This window comes from Rhea pennata, chromosome 4, assembly GCF_028389875.1.
Source record: "Rhea pennata isolate bPtePen1 chromosome 4, bPtePen1.pri, whole genome shotgun sequence".
NCBI classification, from domain to species: Eukaryota; Metazoa; Chordata; class Aves; order Rheiformes; family Rheidae; genus Rhea; species Rhea pennata.
The window spans coordinates 72,287,884-72,310,854 of NC_084666.1; the positions used below are offsets into that span (position 1 = coordinate 72,287,884).

General features: G+C 43.9%; 1 protein-coding gene across 1 annotated transcript in view; it reads left to right on the forward strand.

The window, feature by feature from the left end:
- The window catches only part of SLC4A4 (solute carrier family 4 member 4), a 193,855-nt gene that overhangs the window by 17,340 nt on the left and 153,544 nt on the right, over positions 1–22,971 (forward strand). The window contains exon 2 of the mRNA XM_062574256.1: positions 7,043–7,116. Within this exon, the coding sequence (XP_062430240.1) occupies positions 7,044–7,116 (73 nt within the window). The 5' untranslated portion in view covers position 7,043. The remainder of the gene's footprint in view (positions 1–7,042; positions 7,117–22,971) is intronic.

Here is a 22,971-nt window from a genome sequence, read left to right on the forward strand (position 1 = left end):
CAAAACAAATGAACAGCTCATGCTCCTTTGAGGTCTAGGTTCGAGCCCTCTCATGTGTGTCCTGCATTGTCAGAAGCAAAGATGCTTTAGCAGCTTGCACTCATTCCTAGGTTTTAGTCTTATAGCCTCTGGGTAGTGTTGTTCATCTCACCGTTCTGCACTGGAGGTGCTCTGAAGAGAAGAAATGGCATTCTCCACTTGGGCAAGGAATCTGCTGGAGAGGGAAGAGTTGAGATCAGTCTCTCTGAGTCTGCTCTACCCGATTGCCTTGTGCAGAGCAGTCGTCTTAGGCAATAGTTCCTTGCTGATTGTTGAGAGTTACTATAAAAGAAACTGTGTTTAGGTTTGGGTTTAAAAGTATTATAGTGCAAGTTCTTCCTGCAGAAAGGGGAGGCTTCTCTCCTCCCCACAACCTTTCACTGAAGAAGCATGTGAATAAATGCTGCTTTAGAACTAACAGGGGAAAATGCATCCAAGATAAATTTGGCAGTCTACTTTAAAAGTACATCAGACTGTGCTGAGGATAGTCAGAAGCTAGTTTTTGTGAGTTATAGTGCTTATATGTGAGCATTTGAGGAAAACCAAAAGGAGTCTAGTTCTTAATGAGGAACTGGTGGCATTAGGTTTGTTTACTCACCTGTTCACTTATGGGCTGTGAGAATTGGTAGTCTCCTGTTTGCCTGGCCACTATTGTCACTGTATCTGAATGCCGCCCAGGTTGCGGAGAAGGGAAATCGTATTGTTGACAGAAGCAGCTTGGTTAGCTTATTGGTTCTGGCTATTTATTTTTGGGGCACATGCATGAATCCCCGCATTCAGCTTCTAACTTCTGTGGCTCTGTGGAGGCACCGGTAGGCACTGACAGAGAAGCCATCAGTGTTGCTCTGCTCTGCTTGGTCCAGGCGCTGTGCATCCAGCCTACGTGAGTCTCCTGGTCCAGTTGATGGTTGTGTTGCTGGCGATTGGGTGAGGCTGCTCGTTGAGATGGTTTAGGTGGTAGTTTAGTCCTGTGAAGGACTCTGAATGCCAGCTCAGCTGGCTTTTTATACTTTGCAGGGAGCAGTGCAAAGGAGTATGTTGGTGTTGAACCAGTGGCAGTTTCTTGCAAGCCGTATTTGTTTTGAGGAGCAAAAATGCAGCCTAAAGATAGGCATGCTTGGGTCACTCTGGCTGTGTTTGCTCCTGGTAGCACATGGAGAAGTTGCAGAGGTACAGGAGTGCTTTACGGCTTTGTGTAGAAGGTGTTGGAGTGTCCAAAGGGGTCAAGCAGCGTAAAGCAGCTGTCCATTCTAGCGGCAGCTGTAGGGTCTCCTCAGCTGGAAATTATTTTTTAGCCTCCAAGAGGAAAATTGACTTGTGTGATGAACAGTTTCCTCCTTTTGTGTTTGGAGGTAAATGGAGGGGAATTTTGTATGTGCGGATTCAGGCGTAATCCTCATGGGACTCAGACCTGCCAAATGGCTTAGCCGGCAGCTCTGGGTACACTGTCGACTTGTTTTTGTGTCTCTGTCCTCCCCCCAGCATCCCCATCCATTGTGCTCCCACTCTACTTCATGGAAGGCGATGGAGTGAAGAAGAGGTCTTGGCAGGTAGACGATGGCAGGCCCTGAGAAGCAGATGGAGGTGGTTGATTCGGCATGCCCCTGAAGATCTTATTTCTCTTGCCTTTCAAATTAATGTATACAGCTTCCATATGCCCGCACATAAGAGCGGATTCACGGGAGCAGGAGCTCACCGGTGGACGTTTCAGTAAGGAAGGTTGACCTGGCCCCAGCCAGGGCCCGGCTGTCGGCACGTCTGTTCTCTGCTCTTATGTGACCTAATGTGCACAATCCTCTCGTCTCCTGGAGCTCTTTGCACGCTCTCCACCCTGGCTAATTGCAATAGCGTTACTCTTTACGTTTGATTTTCACATGGCCTATGCATTAATAGTACCCGTTCCAGTTAAAGAGTTGGCTTAATTTTTTTTTTTTCTTTGATCAGTCCAGAGTTTGCTGGAGTTTCTTCCTGATTGCAAAACATGTTTGAAATAGGCCAAATAATAAAAGCTTATCAGCAAGTCATAACTCTCATTTCTTATTTCTTCAGCAATGTTATGCATTTATTCACTTGAGCGAGTTGTGTCTCCATGCAACAGCTAGTGTTGCCACATCGGCCGTTCTGCTTTATTTATGCCAAACACTAGTTTTACTTTTCTCGTGTCATAAATTTTAAGGTTATAAAAAGTGCTGGTGTTGATTCCTGTCAGCGGGAGAGCCTGAACTGTTTCTTCGCACCGCGTTGCGGAGGAAGCTGCGGCAGCGCAGCGCCGGGGCTGCCGCCGGGCCTTGCTGCTGGGGCAGCCCGTCCTTTCTGGCCGCTGCGATAAGGCCGCGTAGCCGAGAGGTGGCAGCGCTCCATCTGCTTAGCTCCTCCGTGTTTTGTGGCGAAAAGAGGCTTTTCTGCCCGGCCCTGTTTTAAAGGCTTTACTTTCCCATTGCAAACTCAGGCGTTGGCAATAAACACACCCTTTCTGCACCTTGACAATTTCCATGTGCCCGAAGGTGGTTTCCATAGGCTTCCAAATGTAGGGTTTTGTACAGAAACTAACTTAATCAGATCTTCTGTCTTTTTATTTATCTTTTTTTTTTTTTTTTTTTTTTTTTTGTTAAGATAGCATTTCTAGCACTGTAACCTGATCAGTGACTTCTGTTGTGCACACCTAAAATGTGAGCAGTAGTGGAAAAAGCACACTGTAGAGTTACAGTATTTTTTTTTTCTTTCCCAAGTAGCTTTCACGTAATGATCTCAAAATAAACCCTGAGCCTTGCTACATCTATGTGAACGAGGCCTCGCTTATCTCTGCTGCAGTAACGATTGGGGACAATAAAGCTAAGGTTAAGTATCATCTTGCTACATTATACCACTTTGAAGATGTAATGCAGGTGTTTGGTGCTGTAACAAGACGATCTACAAGAAGAATTTATGACATGGTAAGCAAAGCAGAGACTATAAGATAAGTGTAGCTGAGGGGAAGGAATTGAGGAGTTCTGTGATAAGTTTAATTAAAAAAAATAGCTAAATAAATTGGTCTTGAACCACAGTAGTTTGCTATAGAATATAAATCAGATTTGCTCTGCTGATGGTGAATGTTTAAAAGTGCTTTTATCTCAAAAGTTATCCTGAGCAGAGAGTTGAACATACCTGCTCATTCCTTAAGGTGTACTCCACTTGTTTGAGAGTAGCTGGAGAAGAACCTTTTAATCTTTTCTACTTTGTGTTACTGATTTTCCTTCACCTCTGCCCATTGTATTTTGACTTTTCTCTCAATCCGTAAATCAGGAACTTCCTTCAGTATTAAACTGGACTTGTTCTTTTTTAGTAGTTGGGCAGAATATTACCATGACTCCAGCTGAGGGTGGTCTACAAATTTAGATTTGAATTGCAAGCTGTGTTGGGTGGGTTATGGGAGACTTCTGCCAGAATCACATTGACACACAGAAGCATTTCTCAAAATGCTTAGTATTGATCTGTGTTCCCAGACAGGCCGTTTCCTATAACAGCTTATGGTTTTGTACTCAAGTATATTCTGTTGGAGTACATGACTTGCTCAAATTAGAACCTGAAAATAGAGAAATAATATGTATTTATTTATTTATTTTTGCAAAACCTTACATTAACTGTAATGAGGATTTGGGCCTAGATAAAAGGTGGCCGGATGTCCCGTCGTTTTGGCCTTACTCAAAGAAGCTAATGAACCAGCACCACCCTTAAGCTGAGGCACGTTTATGTTCAGTGGCCCCCAAACCATTTGCTCCTTCTCTTACTTCTGTCTAGTGGTGCCCTCCTCTGAGGGATGGTGAAGATACCTTTTCTGGCTGCAACGCTTCACTGATAGGGCTCTGCACCAGTTTTTCCCCAACGACCCACGTGAAGATTTTCTGTTGTTTCTTGTGATTCTTTATTTTAAATTTCTTCAACTCCCATTTTTTGTTACTTGAAAAAATCCAAGGGGCTGAAATGTTTCCCCTGTGCAAATTCACAAAGGATCTTTCTTGCCAGATTCTGGCCTGAAGAAATCCTGCAGTAATCTGAGAAGGGCAGAAAAGACCAAGTCAAGGGAGGTGGTGCTTCAGAGTATAATCACTAAACTCCTGCGGATTAGATTCGAGGCACTGTGCCAAGGCGACCCAGGCTCTATTCCTGGCCCTTTAACCCCCCCCCCCCAGCTCCTTGGGATCTGCTGTGGGCACGTTTCAGGGAAAGCATCAGTGTTGCAATGTGTCACAAGCAGGTTTCGAACCCTCTGCAGCCAGAAAGCACCGAATTGACCTGGCGAGTAAAGGTACCGCTGCAGCGGGTGATGTGAGCAGGCGCTTTACTATGGGGATGGCAACTGGTGGATTCTCAGCGTTTTACCCCTTGCAGGCAGTGCAAACTGTTCACTTCCGTGTGACTTGCTCTTTTGTTGTAGCGTACTTGGGCTGGTGCTGCCAAAGCCGGTGTGCAGAAAGCAGCCTGGAAACACTGCTTGAGCAGAGGCCGCAGCGGGATGGGCAGCGGGTTGCACACACACGCATACGCGCGCACACGCTGAAGGGCCTGACTGTGCTGTCAGAGACAAATGCTAGGGCACGCCACGAGTGAAACTGTAAGAACAGCTCTTGTGGAGTAATAGAGGTGTGTGCGGTGTGTGTTTGGGCTGCAAATCCAGGCCCGTGGGTTCCAGCTGTTTTCAGTTGTGTTTATAGCAAGTAGCTACTGTGCTACTTAAAAAAAAAAAATCAAAAAATTGGGGAGTGTCTACACAGTCATAGCATGCTGGCAAGAGCAGTTGTGGCATCCATGCTCTTTTGTAGCCAAAGATAAGGTGCATAAATTGTCTTGAATAATTTAGAAAGAACTTGAGCTTTCAGGGAAGGCTTCTGTGCTTGTGTGCTGGCTTCGTGTGCTTTACTGGCCTCTATAGGAAGCACATCTTGGCCCTTCAAGCAGGGCATCAGCCCCTTGTAAAATGATACATTTCTCAAGTTTGAAGACTTTGTTGTTCAAATCTTGTGGCTTCTGGGTTTCTGTCACATACAGTGTGTGAGGAAACGGCCTGTGTGAATGAGAAGCGGGCCTTGCTTCAAACTTCTGAACTGGATCAAAACTTAGGCAGGAGCTGAGGTTCATGTTGAGTATGGTGGTGTATTAACTGCTGCCATCCAATAATCCAAGTGAGAGATGAGTATTTCCAAATACTAACTTAGTGGGTTTGGATCTGACCTTTTTTGCTTTGTTCTTCCTTCTCTGTGAAATACTTGCGAGTCATTCATGTGGGCTGAGCTGCTCTTCTGCAGACTGAGAGCCAGGGATGAGGCCAACGGGCAAGTCAGTAAAGGTGCCTGAGGTACAGGAAAACACAGCAATGACTAAAGAACTGCTCCTCTGCTGCTGCTGTTAGCAAATGGGAGCTCCGATATGTTCTGCCATGGAAGAACACTTTTCTTTGTGCAAATAGATGTTGGCATGCTTTTGCAGGGTAGATGTCCTAGGATATCCTTGGTATACATCTGTTCTATTTTTTTTTTCCTATGCTCTACTGAATGTCAATATGCCCTTAAAAAAATCTCTGTTCATTTACTGTTTACTGCTGCTGCACTTAGCTTGTGGGATCACAAGGGGAAGCAATATGGTTGTCAGGATGTTTTGAAGGTTTTTTTTCCATTCTGTACCAGACTTGCCTATTCCATCCTAGGAATATGTAGAATAAGTCTGTGTGTCTATGTAAACATATGTATATATATAGACATATATAGAGAGATGTATATATATGTATGCGTACACACATAAGCACGCGTATATAGTTGTATGTAGGTATGCATGTATAAATATATGCCTGTCCTTTGCCACGGGCAGAAAACCAGATAGGGCTCTAGTTCTGGGGCTGCATTGGTACCAAGCTTGACGTTCTCTTCAGTAGCTTCAGAGGCGCCTGTTCGTGATCTGTAGAGCTAGGTACATGTGTATTTGATGTGCTGTCCTTGTTTTAAGAATAGAAGGCTTACACAATGTTTCCAGTAATGATAAATGAATGTGTGCTTAGCCTGTGAAAGTAGGTTATTTAATATAACTTATTTTTTTTTCTTTGTTATTTTATCATTTTTATATATACTCGTCTAAAGCGAGCTTGCAGATGGCCCCTTGGAAAGTGTGCAGGTTCTTATTCTGTGCGTGAAATAGGGCAGTTTAAGTTCTGGGTAGCTCAACACGAGGACTTCGTGGTGGAGGTACAGAATTAGGAGCCTCCTCTATAAAGAGGAGCTGATAAGAGATGGAGAGAAAAGCAAAGGGGAAAGGAAGCCATTACTAAAATCAGTCCCCAAATGAGCGAGTGAATGAATGAATGGGTGACACACATAAATACTCTGCTGTGATGGCCTGACTTACTGTAGCTTGGTCTCTGGATAATCCTCATATGTCAGATTTCTGTAAGGCCAACATGTGACACAAAGCTTGCCTCTCAACAGACAAGAGTGCTTTGCTGGTATTAAGGGGCTGGCTGAAGCCTAGTCTCCCACTGTGCATTCAAACGTGTGTGTGTGTGTGTGTGTCTGTGCTTAGTATGTGTGCTTGCTTGTATAGGTGGTTCTGCAGCCAACGTTTTTGAGAAGAACTTTAAAGGGAAACTGGAATTTCTCACACTGTTGCCTGTTGCATAAACAGTCCCAAACTTGCCTGTGTGTGTATATATATCCTGTTAAGAGAAAAAGAAAAAAGGAACGAAAAAAGAAACAAGAACCGGGAGAAACAAAGACTTCTAGCTGGGATTACCTTTCTCACACCTGTCGCCCCTGATGTCCTCTCAAGGTTAGAATTCGAGCTACGTGAGGCCAGCTTATACCAAACGCCGTTTGAAAGGAGCTCGGTGAAGGAACAGCAGGCACTGGAAGGAGGACTGGAGAGCCCACAATAACATGAACAACAGCTTGCAAGTTAACCTGCCCAGGAGCTGGGCTGGTTCAAATAGCTCCCTCCAGGAGAAGTCTGAGCATTCCTTTTTTCTTTTCTATTACTATAGGATGGAGGACGAGGCAGTGCTGGATAGAGGGGCGTCCTTCCTTAAACATGTATGTGACGAAGAAGAAGTGGAAGGTAAGAGACCTTGAGCTGCTGGGGAGAAAGAATATCATCACAGTTAGTATTTATGTATAAATTTGCCACAGTCTGGTAGCAGAGGAAAAGGGCAGGTTTGTTTTGACTTAGTAATTAATCCTTAAATTGACTGAAAGGCCAGTAAGCTTAATCAGGGTGGAATGGACTTACTAAATTTGAAGAAATCCAGTTTTTCAGATCGAGAGTGAAGGTTGTTATATGCTGCTGACACGGACTTCCACCTCACACAAAGTAATGCCCGCTCTCTTTTTGTATAGCAGTGGTGAAATATTGGGGCTTTTTGTTTTTCTTTCATGTATGAAAGTTTCAGCAACACTTGCATATCACCACTGCACCTTGAAGTGGTGGAATACAGTGGCAGACATCACAAGTGGGGAAGTAAATCAAAACACTAGCAAAATTCCTACTGAGCGTCAGGGGTGGACATACGCAGCAAAGGGATGTTTTCCTGGGTTATTCTTTTTATTTAGTAGGAATAAATGGAAGAGCTCTCCCTGGGAAGAGGAACTTCTTAACAGAGCAAAGAATTGGACATTTTTTTTTTAGGAAAAGAGTAGATTCCTTCAAAAGCCTTTTAATTTTTTTCTATAAATATATTGTGAAATCCTAAAGGAAAAAGGAGTTTGAAGGAGTTCAGCTTTTTAAGGTTGTTTTGGGAAAATTCTTAACTTGATAGGAATGAATTATTTTATCAAATTCTCTCTCTCTTTTTTTTATTCTATTTTATGAGGATCAGTTGACATTGTGCTTGATAAACTAGTGGAAGAGGAGGAGGAAAGGGCTGTAGGACACGTACCCTACCTAGAAGGGAAAGGAGGCCAGCATTTCCCCTCACAGTGTTTCAGTGTGCACTCTTGATGGGTTTTATTTGTTGGGTTTTTTTGTTTGTTTGTTTGTTTTACAAATTGAGAAACTAGAATGACATTATATACCAAACACCTGTGACTTTTAAGTTTAAAATGTTTTGAAAGGTGTGGAGATACAGCCCTGTCATTGTCATCAGTGACAGACATTAAAGTATTAAGCAATATGGAAAAAAAAATAATCTGCAAAAATGTTTGATTAGAGCAGTTCCAGCAAATCATTTCTATGGAAAAGCATGTGTTTTATTTCTGTCTTGCATGAAGTAATCTGTATTTAGCAGCTGTTAATCATCACATAGGGTTTAATTAGGCCACTGTCTGCAGGGTTTTTGTATTAGCTTCTTGCTCATAGAATAATTGATACTTAGGCACAGAAGCAACATTTGGGAGAGAAGAGAGGAGAAACAGTTCTTATATTTTATTGCCTTAAATGTTGCCGCCTGCTGTTGTGGTATGTATCACCCATATGTGATGCTCCAGGAATAATACAGGATTGTTGTTTGTGCAGATCAGCGCTGCAGTGTCCTTTTTAACTGTCCGCAGGTGCTGTGAAAAAGGTTGTGGTTAATGTTTTATGTAATGTTTCTAGATGTTGTGCGTTTATCTCCGTGTTTCTATGCAGATATCCTCACTTGATTTACTTGGGCTAACAGACCAATTGTTGTTCATCTTGCTGGGGAAAAGAGAAGAGGAGGTGAAAAAAGATGAAGTATTTATAATTGCACACGACAGGGCTCTGAGAACCGTAGCTGCTTGTCTGAGCCTCCCGGGAGCCTTGGAGCTGGGTAACCGGCTAATTCCCTTGTTCGTGCTAAAGGCAGCACCTTGCTTCTCACCAGGCTTCTGTGAATGACCTAGCTAAATCGCAAAGGGAGCTGCCATCTGCGGCGGGGCCGCTGCTGACGCTGTGGCATCTGTCACTGTCACCATGCAGAGGGGTGGGTGCGTAGCTCGGTTGCTGGCTTGCTGCTTGGCCGCTCCGCTCTGCCCTACTGGGACAGCCTCAAATTCGTAGCTTGCTTGGCACATTCGAGGTGTTAGCATGATGCAAATAAGTGTTAAAGCCTTCAGCACTTTGAGGAGATCTTATTTGTCCTAATACAGAAGCTGCATGTCTCCAACCACATCAAATGGCTATGAACAGTTACACATCCTATATATAAGTACACTTAATATATATGTGTGCATCTAATTATGCACACAGGCACCTCATTTACAATCATAGTCTGCATATATCTGATGGAAAGGTTAAAACATTAAGTCAAAGACCCCCTGGCTGATACTTGTTGCAAATGCTTTTGAGTCTTTTTTGCTAGACTTTTGCAGGCATAAGAGGAGTGGAGCAGTTTCAAAGAGAGGAGAGCATTTAGCTAGAGGCCTGAAGAGGTGAGCTCTGAAGCCCTCTCTGTTACTTCAGCTTACCTTTCATGGTACGGTTAATTTGCTTTTTTGAAAAGTTTACAGTGATCACATCCTCTGTAGAAGAAGGTAATTGCAAGTGGAATTGTTACCTCTAGATGTATTTTATTTTCAGATTGTTTTTAATTTCAGCTAACTTTCATGAGGAAACAAGGCACGTATTATAAAATTATTAGCCTTTCTTGCCTCTTCTCTCCACTCTTATCCCAATGTATATGTATTTTTAACCCAGCAGTCAATCTTGGCCAAATTTCACAAAAGCTGCTTAAAGATGCAGGTTTTCCAAAACTTGTAGGACAATAGCTGAACAGAAAAATGAGACTGTTTTATTTCCCCCATGTTAGAGAAAGGAGAACTGTTAGCTTTGTTAAACACCAGAGAGATGACAGTGGAGTATTAGGGCAGAGGGAGAGGGGGACTCTCCTACTGCAGGAGTTTGCACAAGGGAATTGAAGAATCCCACTGTTGGACACACACTCCTTGGAAAGCAGCTGCTTTTGTTGCTTATGTAGCTGATTTAGAACAGATGCAGAGAGTATTTGAAAGCTGTCATCTTCAGTGTCCCTCCTTTGCAGATTAACTGTCCAGAATGTAAGAGAGAAATGATGTGCTGTTATTTCAAGGCAGTGAGTGGTTCTTAAGTCAGACCTTTTCAGTAAAGTACTTGACGGTTCTCTTCTTTTATTTGTTTTTTTATTTATTCATGTAGCTGGTGGCCTTGCGTCATGTCTATGAGAAGGACACAGCAATTCTGGATTACCGTGTAGCTCACTGATTTGATTATGTGGTGCTGTGGTTGAGAGGGGCCTTTCTAGTCTATAGGATGTTGAGACATGCCTTTGCTGGATAAATGTATTGTTAATAGAAATCATGTACCTATTGGAAAAGTATGTAGCTTTGAGCCAGTTCAAAATATTATTTAACGCATCTCAAAGATGGTGCCTCAATCTGGCGCCTGCAGATCTGCATGTTGTTGCTATTTTATTAATGCTATCGGCTACTGACATTTGAAAATGATTCAGTTCTGGCTACTCCCCCCCCCCCTTTTTTTTTTCTTCTTTATCAGTGAGAAGGCTTAACTAACAACTTCAGTACATTTTACTTACGAAGAGCTGCTTTGTTGGCACTCAGTGATGTTGCACAGAAGTGGCCGGAAATGTGACTCAGCAAGACTAGGAATCTAGCTCAGTCCAGTTCAGAGTGTGAAAGGAAAGAAAGTGAGAAAGCATAAGCTTTCTCAGGGGAAACCAAGAACAGACATAGCCCTAATTTGAACCTCCTGTACAAGAAAATCATTCCTATTCACTTAAAGCACTGCACGTTCCTTTCCTTAAAGGTAATGACACATTGCTGTAATGCCACTTTTAGGAATGCTGGTATGTGTGACATAAACAGATTACTTAATAACCAATTTTGCAACAGGGGAAGAGTAAAGCTCCACCTTATCCTTTGAGATTATGTATTCTTGGCTCTTAAAGTGTAACTTCCCTCAGGCTCGCTGCCACCTGAACTCCATGATGGGGTGGAGGATGCTTAATTTCAAGTTTGACAACTTGGTTACTGGAAGGCCAAAGCAGCACTCTGGGCCCATATATTACGAGATGGGGACCAGCGCTTATGCAAGGTGCTTTGTCCTGCATTTTAATTACTTTCCAGAGTTTAGGTATCAGAGTATTTCTGAGATAGCACTGTTGTAAGAACAAATTCACTACATAAGGTAGTGATAAGCTGATTGTGCATGCAGAAGAAATGGAGCTGTTTTAAGAACAGCTGAGTCAATATATGATACTCTTTGTCCAGTGCAAAGGAAAGACTGTGTTTCCTTTTAAGCAAGAGTAAGTTTTACAGTGACATGTTCTGTGAGTGTAAAGCACATAGCAGTGAAGGGAGGGTTCTCCATACCATCCTGACAATGACTGGCTTTTTGCATCTCAGATCAGTATAGAAATAATCATAGGCTTTCAGACCTGATAGTGAAATGCATTTTGCTAAGGCTGTCTTAAATGGAAAGGTAACTGCCACATGGCATGCCTCTAACCCTCAGCCTTCGATGGGAGTGACTTCTCTGAGTGGAAACTTTCTGGGGAAATGTTACTGGGGCCATCTCAGAGCTGCTGGTCCTACCTAGGGAGAGCAGGTGCTTCCAGGACAGACAGATTTACCTGGGCTGTGCAGAATAGTCCAGGGGCATCTGTCTCAGTGCGCCCATAACAATGACACTACAAGGATCACTTTTTAAGCTCTCTTTTGTTTTTTGCTTCAGTTTCTGTAGGTGTTCCTCAGCCTCAGTATGGAGGCTGGTGTGGCTTGAGCAGCATTTACTTCTCTGGGGCTAGCTTATTTAAGAAATCTGATGGTTCAGGTTTTTACAGTTGTCTTCCGCAGTAGAAACCTTTTAGTCCTTTCATTGGAACTAGAAGTTCTCCCTAAACCATGCCTTTTCTAAAGCTTTTAACAGTAGAGGTGTGATTTTCTGCTTAGATGTATTTTGTGTTCTTCCTTCTGATCCTGAGGTTTTCTTGTTCAAGTGGATGAGGTTTTCCTTATTAAGAAGTGGTACCCAGGCACTGTCTTCTCAGCGATCCTACAGAGCAGTGCCTTGAAACAGGGAGATGCGTGCATGCATGTAGAAGAAGACCCCTTTTCCCTTTATTTCAGAGGGTTCTCGGTTTGCTGGATCGGTTTTATGGAGAGGGCTTGGGGCATGTGGCAGTTGTGCATCTACTGGTTACATGATATTTTTGTTCTCTTCTCTCCTGCTTCTTTTAAATCAGGGTGAGATCCATCTCTGGGCTATTTGGCTCTCTTTTCCCACCTCTCTTTTCCCATACTATATATGCCTTCCTCTCATGCCCAATACCTCTTCTTGAAGGCACAACAATACTGGCAGTGCAGTTCAGGAGGGAGACAGAAGAGCAGCTATAGCCTTTACTCAGTCTACACATCTGAGCCTCAGATGTGCTGGTTACCCTTCCTGAATTTTTTTAGGACATTTTAAATTAAACAGGTAACATATAATGTCCTGGGGAAGTCCAGACACAATTGTAAAATGGGTAATGCACACATTTGCATTGCAAATTCTGTCCAGGTTTTTGCTTGTCTCCTAAATGGGCAGATTTTTAAGAACTGTACTCCATACCCTAAATAAAAATGGAAAATCAAAGGAAAAGTCTAACGTAATTGTGCTGAAGGGTAAATGACAGAACTTGCTCAGCAAATGAGGAAGCTGTCTGCTGACGTAGAAGGTAAAAGATACTGGACTTAATGTCAGAATATGTCAGACCTGGATTAATTTGTGCTTGGCCATGGTAAACAGAGTCTTTGTATAGTGAAGGAACACAGGAGTGTTGTTTACTTTCTGCCATGTGTCCAGAACCAGCAGAGCTGGGCTTCATCTGGAAAAGGATGCTAGAGCTGTTTTCATAGCTTGCTAGAGTTAGTGCAGTCTTTACACTGGTTCAGGTATTACCTCAGGCTTTGTGAAGGTCTGTCCCTTCTTTTCACTTGAGTGGTATTTTGCACCTGGTTGCTCAAGGCTCTGAGAACTTCCATGGCAGTAAAAAGGGGCTCAAAAGGAACATAGAAAACTTCTATGCTTCCTTGAAGGAAGCATTATGCTGTTGGAGAGACATTGCAAGGCCTTTGTGTAAATGAGTCTCCAGGCCTGAGAGTACCGTGTTTGCATTCCACCGTGGTGCCTTGTTGGGAGGAGCTTGGCCTTCTGGTATCCCAGCTTCCGGTTGGAGTCTGCCTTTTATAAAACACACCATGGCCTCTATATCTTTAATTATAACCACAGCCTTGGAATCAAGGTTCTGTTGCAGCAAGGCCATTTCCTGTCTCATGATGCAGTACTGCAGAGTTGATCAGTTATGAGGACTCCCTTGGAGCTGCCTGGCACTTCCCAAATCCAGGGGAATGGGGTGGTGTCCTAGGTGGATCTCAGCTCGCCAGGTTGCAGTTGGGTATCTTGCTTTTGTCAATGAGCTGTGCCCCGTCATTTGTTCTGCAGGCTTTGGACAGCGCGCCACTCTGCGCAGTCACTGACAGTGACATTGACAGTAGTTCCAGCTCTGAAAAGGCATGGTGTTTGCTTCAGAGATTAGATTTCAATGGCGTGCCTTCCTGCTGCTTGTGTGCATGCTCTGCACGTGCTAAAGCAGCAGCTAACCTCCGCTGTTTGAAGGCAGTTTGGATCTCCCCGCTGACACTGGGGAGAGCAGAGGCCTTGCAATGCCTCGGTCAGCATACCACAGCATGGCTGAGCATTGAAATGGCAACCATCTACATCAAAGTATGATGATGGTATTTCTAGTACTGGCTTTCTCCTTTAAAGAAATTGTATGGACGTTTTATCCTTTCCACCTGTCTTGCCCTTGAGTGCTGGATTGGAAGAGGTCATGCTGAAGCTAAGCAAACTGAATGATAGTTTTGAAACTACCATAATAACCAACATTCATCTTTTCTCTGTAAAATTTACCCATGCATTTAAGGGGAGGAAAGACTGTCCCTGGTAGACTTGGCTTAAGCAATTCATCAGCATTTATAAGACTCCTGGCCTCCAAACAATGCAGTGCACAGTGCCTAAAATTCAGTGTTCTTTCTCTTTGGGCAGCTGCCTTACGAGGAAAAATGTTACAAGCTTTTGTTCCCAAGTCAGTGGCCTAGCTTTTCTACGAAAAGCCAAAGGCTCTCACAGAAGGCCCTAAGTATGTAGACTTAGCAGCTAGGAAAATCAAGGCTCTTATTTATATTGGAAAGTGGTCCAAAACGTACCTGCATACATGTACTTAGTTGTGCCAAGTACAGCTAGCTCAGTTTGTCAGCCTTAGTAATTAATGAGATTGAAATAAGGAAAATGAGGCCAAGGTGTTTTCAACCAAGATAGGTGGTTTTGGGCAATGTCCATTTTGGGTAGCAATTTGGGCACTTCAAAAGGAGGCATGGTTTTTAAAGGAACTGTGGTCAGGGCTTCCTGAAAATCAGGTGTCTTGAGTTGGATGCCAAAAAAATCCAAAGGTTGTGTACTTCCACACAGCTTTTTTTAAAACTTAAAACAAACAATCCTCTCCAGCACAGCTCTCCCCCTCCCTCCTCCTGTGCAGTTCCCGAAAGCTGTGCTTTTTCAAGTTTTTCTTTTCTTTGAGTAGAATCCAAGCAACATTGGCCAGATTAGCTCAGATCACAGCAGGACAGGTTTGGTGGCTTCTGTAACCTCTCACAGCTCCAAAGAAGAGAGAAAGAAAAGCAGCTTATGGAGTTGTGGGTAAGAGTATAGTAATAGCTTACGTAAAGCTCAGTGAAAATACCCCAAATGCATATTTCTTGTTCACTCTAAACAATGGCTGCCCGTTAATTCATTGCCAACTTTCTTACATTTTCCTGTCGTGGAGCAGTACCTTTTAGCTGTCCTCAGTGTGTGTCTCCTGGGCACATACTCTGTTTCTCTCCTCGTAATCCACCACTTTTAGCGACTTACTTATTCTGCTTTTTCCAAACTCATAGAGTTTAGAAATCTAGGATCTTGAGGTAGAAATGTAGAATTTTGAAGAAACTAGACAAAACTATGTTTTTTCATTTCCTCTTTCTGCTTTGTATCTTCTTGACTTGACTTTCACTGAGCTTCCTCTTTTAAAGCAATTCCATTCTTCAGGGCACCATACTAACTTCACCTTTTAAACAAGCTTTGCTGAAGTAGCCTCTGAATCCTGTTAGGAGTCTTGTAAGTCAGGGTCATTGATGGGGAGGGAGCAAGTGGCAGTGGAAGATGCACATTTGAAACTGAGAATAGCAAAGTTTAGACAGATGGCTAGGAAGACTTTCTGTCTGGTTAACTATAGTGTCATTATGTGGGAACCCTTTAAAGACTACAGAGGTTACTTTACCTAAAGATTAAATTGACCTTTTGAAGACATTTAGGTTCTAGAAACTTGATATTATCAAGATTCTCATGTACATGCTGTCTTACCTACGCTGCTCTGTTCCCTGTCCCTTGTAGTCATTTTAGGGAAAAAAAAACAGAATATGAGTAGATAAACTGCAGTAACACAAATATGTAAAGTTAACTTTAGTCAAGTTCCTTGTTCGAGTAAGTAACAGCTTGTGGAGCCAGGAAGGCAGAAGCATCTTTTTTGCGGGTGATGGATCCTCTCCTAAACAATTTAACCTTAGCAATGAATACAGGATCTTTGTGCCAGAGGTGACAGAAGGGAAAGAAAGTAAGCTTGAGCCCATGGTTGGCTGATGGACAATTGGAGAAAAGCCCTGTTGTTTCTAGTTTTGTCCCTTTCTGTTTTGCCTCTCGGTTGAATAGTAGCTTGTGTTTTCACTCTTGGAGGCCCTGTTTTCTCTTTTGCACTTTTATTGCATGTATCTCATTGCAGACTGTACTCCTAGTGGCTTTTTATTAGGCTGTGAGCCCTGTACTCACCCTGATGACTGCCCTTTTACAAGTATTTGGTCCCATCCCTTAAGGTCCATCATCTGATCAAATCACACTGACCTTTTTCTTTGGCCAACTGCCACCACCATGGGATACCATAGAAGAATTAGTTTATTGTATATTACTGTTCTTTTGAAGGCCCGGATGCTTGAGAGCCTTCTAGATCGCAGTTTGTTTGGTTTCCTGGTTACAGACTTGTGCCAGTTTTTCCCCAGTCATCTCCATAAAGACATGAATTCTCCTGGTTCTGCTAGTCACAGTCCTTTACCTAGCATCCATTGGCTATCTCTAGGCATCCACCTGCTGCTGCTGGTCCTCTGAAAGTGTGTGCTCAGTCTCTTCAAAGACTGCCTGTTCTCCACTCAGGAGAGCAGAATCAAGGCTCCTAAGAGTGAAAGGGAAGGGAGAGCAGGGCAATTCAGCAAAACTGCTTAGCAGTTCCATCCTCTGGCAAAGATGCTCCTTTTCTCTACTGTGCTTGCGAAGGGGGTCTTTCCTTCTGAGTTTCCCCATCCACAGGCGTTTTCCTTGTTTTTGCATTCTCTGTGCCTGCAATATGTCTCTTTCTCTTGTGCGGCCTCTTGCTCAAGCCACTAGTCAGCTTTGTCATTTGAGTTAGTTTTTACCTGGTGAGTGGGCACTGGCAGTGCGGCTGCATTGCATGATGACCCCCCTTGTCGGACTGCTGAGGATGCTCCTAGGGTTTGCCTCTGTGCTGAGCAGCGCGGCACCTAATGCTTGTCCTGAACTCAGCTTGGATGCCTTTAGCCTCTTTCTGTCTTCTGTTATGCAAGTAGCTATCTTGGCCCTCTGTGATAGCCTGTGCTTGGACACAGCCATGACCCAGACACTAATTGTCATTGTATCATAAAACCAAGCTAGGTCTACTGAGGATGTGACATAGGTCATATGTGTCTTTTTGAATGCCCCAAACCCATACATTATGGTTTTTGATCTAAGTACCTTCTGCTTGAACCCATCTGTAACTCAAAATACAAGTGACCTGCATTGCCAGTGTCTTTCACTCGGTGCTCATCTGATCTCTGAAGGCTTGTGAGGGAGGAGAGTTTCACCAGATGAGCATGGGTTAGTTGGGAGTGAACCGTTGATAGCTTTTTGAAGAGGTGATTTTGTGCCCAGCCATCACCATGTAAGACATAGATGTCTCTGCACTGGTCAAATCATGACTGTGACACAAGGAGGAAAGCCTGTCCTGCTTGTGAGGGCTGCCCTTCATTTGGAGGGCATCACGTCTTTTATGTGGTTCCACTCTCTGTTTCACTGTGGGGAGTGAGGAGCGATTTGTGTCTGATTTACCTCCAACTGGAATGTTGTCTTGTTTCAAGTTTCACCCAAGTCAACAAACTAACTGTTCTTCTGCTGTTTACCCGATGGATGAGCTTCTACGTAGTGGGAAAGCAGTCACTTGAATATTAGGATGTCCTTAAAACTCATTTCTGGAGCAAGTGATGGGTGCAGAAATATGCCTGGCCAGCTTGTCTAGAAGATTGCCTGTGAGCTCTCTTTTTAGTTTCAGGCCTTGTGTTCAGCTGCATTAGTGGTGATAATATTTAGCCCTTACAGAGTGCTAGAGGAAATAATCATGTTCCTTGTCTCTAATGCATGAGCGAGCCATGTTCACTGACAGGTCTTATGAATTTCCATGTCTTTTCTCCTACCCTGAATTTACGTCTTCCTAATGTATCATTGAAAATACTATAGTTCTTCTGTTGTTTCTTTGTGGCCTGCATTTCATCTGTTTGTTAATGTTCTTTCAGATCTCTTCTGGGATGTTTTTAGATGCAATCCAATCCCTGTACAGGAGCGACTGGGAGCGTTATTTCTGTTGCATTGGTGGTGCTAGCTGTTCTCTGAAGCAGGGTGTTGCGTGGGCTGTGGGTCCTATGCGGTACGTGCTGGGGACACAGCGCAGTAGCCACGTCCTGCAACGCAAAGCTCTGCTGGGGAGGCTCTGGAGGGCCTGCACCTGCTCCTCTGCTAGCACCGGTCTTGGGAGGTAGTCAGCACTTATAACCCCTTTAAAATCAGGTAGAGTTAAGGGCACTCGGCACATGATGGCACAGCCTTTTGTTCTTATTTCTTGAGCTGATTTGAAACTAAGCAGGGTTTAATTTGAGGCTTGCTTAGTGCTACTTTTAGTACCTCCCCTTAAAATGGATCATCCCAGTGATTTATTTGTCCTTTAGAGCCATCACTTTTTTTAATGTTGATTATTTCTGTTGATTCTTGCGTGAAATGAGATGTACCCTTCTGCTGCCACCTCCGTTTTTCAAAACCAGCCACTAAAAGCTTCAAGAGACTCGCTGCAATTCTGGCAGCTTGTTGGCTAATGCCACATTTAACTGTGTGCCTGGCAGTACGCCGACATGTTCTTCTTGGCCATCAGGCCCCAAGGTGTGCCATGCAGTCTTCTGCTGGCAAAGCACGTGGCAGGCTGCATCACTTACCAATCTGATGCAACTTCAGAGCTGCAATAGGTACAGAGCGATAAAAATCAGGTGTCTCTGTGCAGCAAGTTTTCTTAAAGTTTGCAACTGGTTAGTAATGGGAATAAAAGCCAGGCTCTCTAGGTATGTGTCAGAAGCCGCATGCACGACTAAGACTTCCTCGCCCTGGGGATATGCTGTGTTTCAATCCCGTGCTGGTATGAGACTGATTGTTTGGCTGTGGGAATGGGCAGGGAAGGGCACACCTTTCCCTGCCTGTGTGTTCAGCCATGCTCTGTAGTTAAATGCCTGTCCTGAGCGAAGCCCTTCATTCAGGCAGCTTGAAGCACATGTCCCAGTCTTCCCCGCCTGCCTGCGTGCGCACACAGCTGCCCAGTGGAGGAGGTGCAAATGGCCAGAGGAGTTGGCTTATGGAGCGGCTTGGCTGTGTGGACATGTTTGTGGTAACCACAGGAGCTTGTCCAAGCCTGATCAGGTTTAATGCTACTCTCCTGTCCTTTGGAAAGGAGCCTTGAAAGTAAAAATAAGGGCCAGGTGAAAACTGCTAGTACTCAGCTCCTTTTCATTGCTTTGTACACTTTTAATATTAGTTTTTGATCTTGTTTCCTTCTAAGGTGCCAACCTGAGATTCTTTACGGGCTAGTCTCTCCATGTGCTAAGTCTCAGCACCCCCGGTCATGTGGAAAGGATTCCTTTTTAGAGCATATGCACCAGGCAGACTTTTATCCTTTGATCCTTTAACTTTCAGCTCCTTTCTCCAAATGACCAACTTTGTTCCCGCTGAGCAAAAGCCATTTCACTGTCACTTTTTCTTTCTTCTTCTTCTTTTTTTTTTAAAGGCATTTGAAAATGAGAGTAGTATCATGATTAAAGTGGGAGCTTTTTCTGCTTGATTATTTAGTTGTAGATATCTGGAATGTAAAAAGATTTTCAGTCTGACTGCGAATCTGCCCTTGGTCCTGCAGTAGGATGGCAGAAAGCTGTAGACTCAACTCTTAAGTCTAAATTAATGCAGAGACCTCAGGCACAGAAGTTATCAGTGTACTTGGATAATCTAATCATACCTCCTGACTTTTCCTCATGCTAAGGCTATGATTTCGGTTTGCGTTTCTTGTAGCACAGGTTTTCTGTTACTAGCCTACCTTGGAATTGGTACTATGCCTATTAGTACATTGATGTGTTTAAATATACTGTACAGAGGCTTTGTGACAAGACCGTTGTTGCAAGATGAAGCACCCCAGAACTGCCCAAGTTCAGCCTCCGTAAGAAAGCTGAACTCTGTAGCTCTTTATTTGTGCGTCGCAGAGGAGGTCTGTTCTGTACAATTCTTTGGGAGGAATTATTTCTTACCAAGGATATAGTGGGAAATAATAATGTTCTCCCAGGCAAATGTGGTTGCAGAACGAGTTTGGTAAACAATTGAATTCTGTAGTTCTCTCTAAATAAATGTTTTTGTCATTTGCACCTGTACTGCAGCATGAATGAATCCATGCGTTGCAAGCAATATTGACGGCTTGTTCTGCAGAGATCTTGGGGTGTTTGGAACTGACGTGATTGCAATGAGTAACTGATACCCCACTGGCAGCACGTTTCTTTTGCAGGCAGATCCCCAGATCTCTTCATTGTTTACCTTCAATCAGACTCCTCAGCTGGCGGTGCCAGGCTTGTCCTAATTCTTTTGCAGGGCTGCATTGCCCCTTCCTTGGCAGTGAGCAGGGCAGCCGCTCAGTGTGCATCGCACGCACCCGTTGCCCCTTTGTCGCTGCGCAGCTGCCATCTTTCTTCCCTTGCACGGAGAAGCCCCCTCACTGACAGAGGACTCGGTTCAGGTTTGGCTCAAGGCTTGTGCCACAGTGACTGCAAGAACAACGAGGCAGAACTACTGCTATAGAAACATATGAACCTGGCCTGGTTAATATGCACCACATAACCTGCACGCATGCAGGGCTGGCTCATCCCGCTGAGAAACCCCATGCGAAGCCTTCTGCCTGCCGCAGCAGGCCGGAGAGCGAGGAGCTGAAAGGAGGTAGGGCTTCTGCAGGTAGTGGGGTAGCGTGTGAATTTGGTGACGTAAACACACAGAAGGAGCTAATGCATAGCTGAAACTTGACCAGGTTGGAAAAATTCAAGCCTGCAGATTTCTTGCTGTTTCTTTTTTTTTGTTGTTGTTTTTGTAAACTTTTTTTTTCCCCCTCTAGGTTTACATTTCTTAAAACCTCTAATTCCCTTAAACGGAATAACTCAGAAAATGACTCAAGGGCATGGTGTCTGGTGAGCTCTGCTTTCTTCTGTGCGGGCCGTCAGAGTGCTGCCGTGATGAGAACGTGAGCTTGGGTGGTATACGCTGCTTCAGATTTGAGCAGTTTCCCTCCCAGTGCTTCAACAAGACCATACTTGGTCACGATAGAGACAGGAGATGAAGAGAGACTCATGAAGGCAGGGAGGAAATGCCACATTGTATAAAACTGAAAATTTAGTAATAAAGGAGTGGGTTTCCGCCAATAAAACTGATTCAGGGCATCTCCTGTGCCTGAAACCTAAATTTGGCTCAAAATCATGAGTTGCTATGCATTAACAGCTCTTAATGAAGCAAAAAATGTAGTTTCAAACAATTTTTCCAGGGGAAAAGTACCTCTCTGATATTGACTACTTCTTGCTCTATTAAAAAATCAGATGAACCTATTTTACTCAAAATCCTGCATACAGTAAGAGTTATCTTTGGGCAAAAAACTAACTCCAGAAGTTTCAGCTGCGGCAGGTTGAGTGTGAGCACACTTTGACCCACCGCGCTTTAGAACAGGAAAGGTGCGGTCCACTTTCACCTGCAGGCCAGTCGGCCTGTGCGTGCTGCCTATGAGATGTTACAGCACTGTAAAATACCTGCCCCTGATCAACCAAACAGTTCTAAAAAATTAATGCTTCACAGGAGAGGTTAGTGTAATTTTACTGGAGAAGAGTGGGCAGGGAGGCAGGAGTGGGCCCAGGAAAAGGCTGTGATGCAGTGGGTGCCACAGAAGGAAACTTGTCATTGGCCTCTGTCAGGTGTACAAGTGAAACTTACGGCTGAGTGGGACCTGGATTATCAGGAAAAGTGTATTAGTCAGCTCTGTTCTTCCCATCCTCTACTAAGCAGCAGAATAATAGTGTGGTGCATGTGTGTCATGTTAAATTTATCAGGCATTAGCATTTGCAGTAAATTGTTCTCATGGGAAAGCTCTGTTATCCTAGTGAGTGGGAAATGTCTCAGAAACCCAGCGCATTGAGAGTGTGTGTCAATTGTTTCCTTCCAGGCACTTTGGGAAGGGAGCCTAAAAGTTTATCTCAGCATTTACAACAGTGTAAACAAATGCCAAGCACTTACTTCAAGTACACAGAAAAGGAAAATGTCTTGCTTGGCCTCCCTGAGCAGATGGGGAAAAAATAATAATAAAAAAAAGAAGCAACGTAAGAAATCTCTCTCTTGCAGAACAGGGAAAAGCAGCTAAGTAATGCAGATGTTTGCCTGTGTGTATATATGTAACTTAGTTTCACATTACCAAAATCTTTACTGTGCACACGTGATCAAAAGATTAAAGAGATTGTCCAGTTCTACTGGCAGCATATTAAAGTATTAAGACTACAGGCTTACTATGATGTGTTTCTATCATCAAGCTGACCACAAAATTGAAGTGATTCAAAGAAGGATGTTGTTTGAATACAGACACTGGAATCACTCCATCCTTTTGCATCTGCCTTTCGGATGCAGTCTTGGCTGTGGGAATTCCTCGGGAGTGGCTGCCCGTTCCCCACACCTACAACTTGTGCTGAGACAAGATTTCCCTTCCTCTGTCCCCACGTGATGGTTATGCTGTCTGCTATGTTCCAGGTGATATTCCCAGTGGCTGGAATGAGCTTTCCTTGATGTGCTAGAACTAAACCTTCTCTTCAGGTGCTATCTGCAATGTGTCACCATAGATGTCCCAGCTTTGGCTTTATGGCTCTGCCTGTTCCCAGGGGCCTCTGTGGTTCACCCCTGTGTCTGAGAGCTCGTCGTGCTGGCACAGGGGCTGCAATGAGGAGATGCAGGTCACTGCTGTGCTGTCTGATTTTACTCAAGTTCTGGGTTTCTTCCTTTTGTCCTGCTCCCTGAGGTGGCAAGTTATTGGTGTCTGGCACTGTACCAGCCCTTTGTGTGGCTGCTAGAGCCAGGGAACATCAGGAGATGTGCACATGGCAGTCGGGTAGCTTGTTTGCTTTCAGATGCAGTACTTGTAGAGTTTCTGCAATGACCTGTTTAATATCGTAGCCTAGGTATTACTGGCTATAAAGCATCTTTAATGTTACCGCGAAAGATTTGCATCAACGCTTTATAAAGACAAACACACAATGTGTATGTCTTGTTTGTTTAGTACGGTCTTCTGCCTAGTTCGGGATAGCACATGAGCTACAGCTTGCTGTGCAGCACTGAAGCCACCAGGATGGTGAGGGGATTCATATCAAGGCCATCACAGGCTCTGCAGCAGTACTGGGTCTGTGAGTGAGCAAGGGAGTTTTGATATAAGGATCTACCTTTTCATTACAATTTCCACATAGCAAATTACTTTGGAGCCAAAATGCACCATGCTTAGGGCCAGTATAGGAACTAAAATTTTTTTAAGGGATC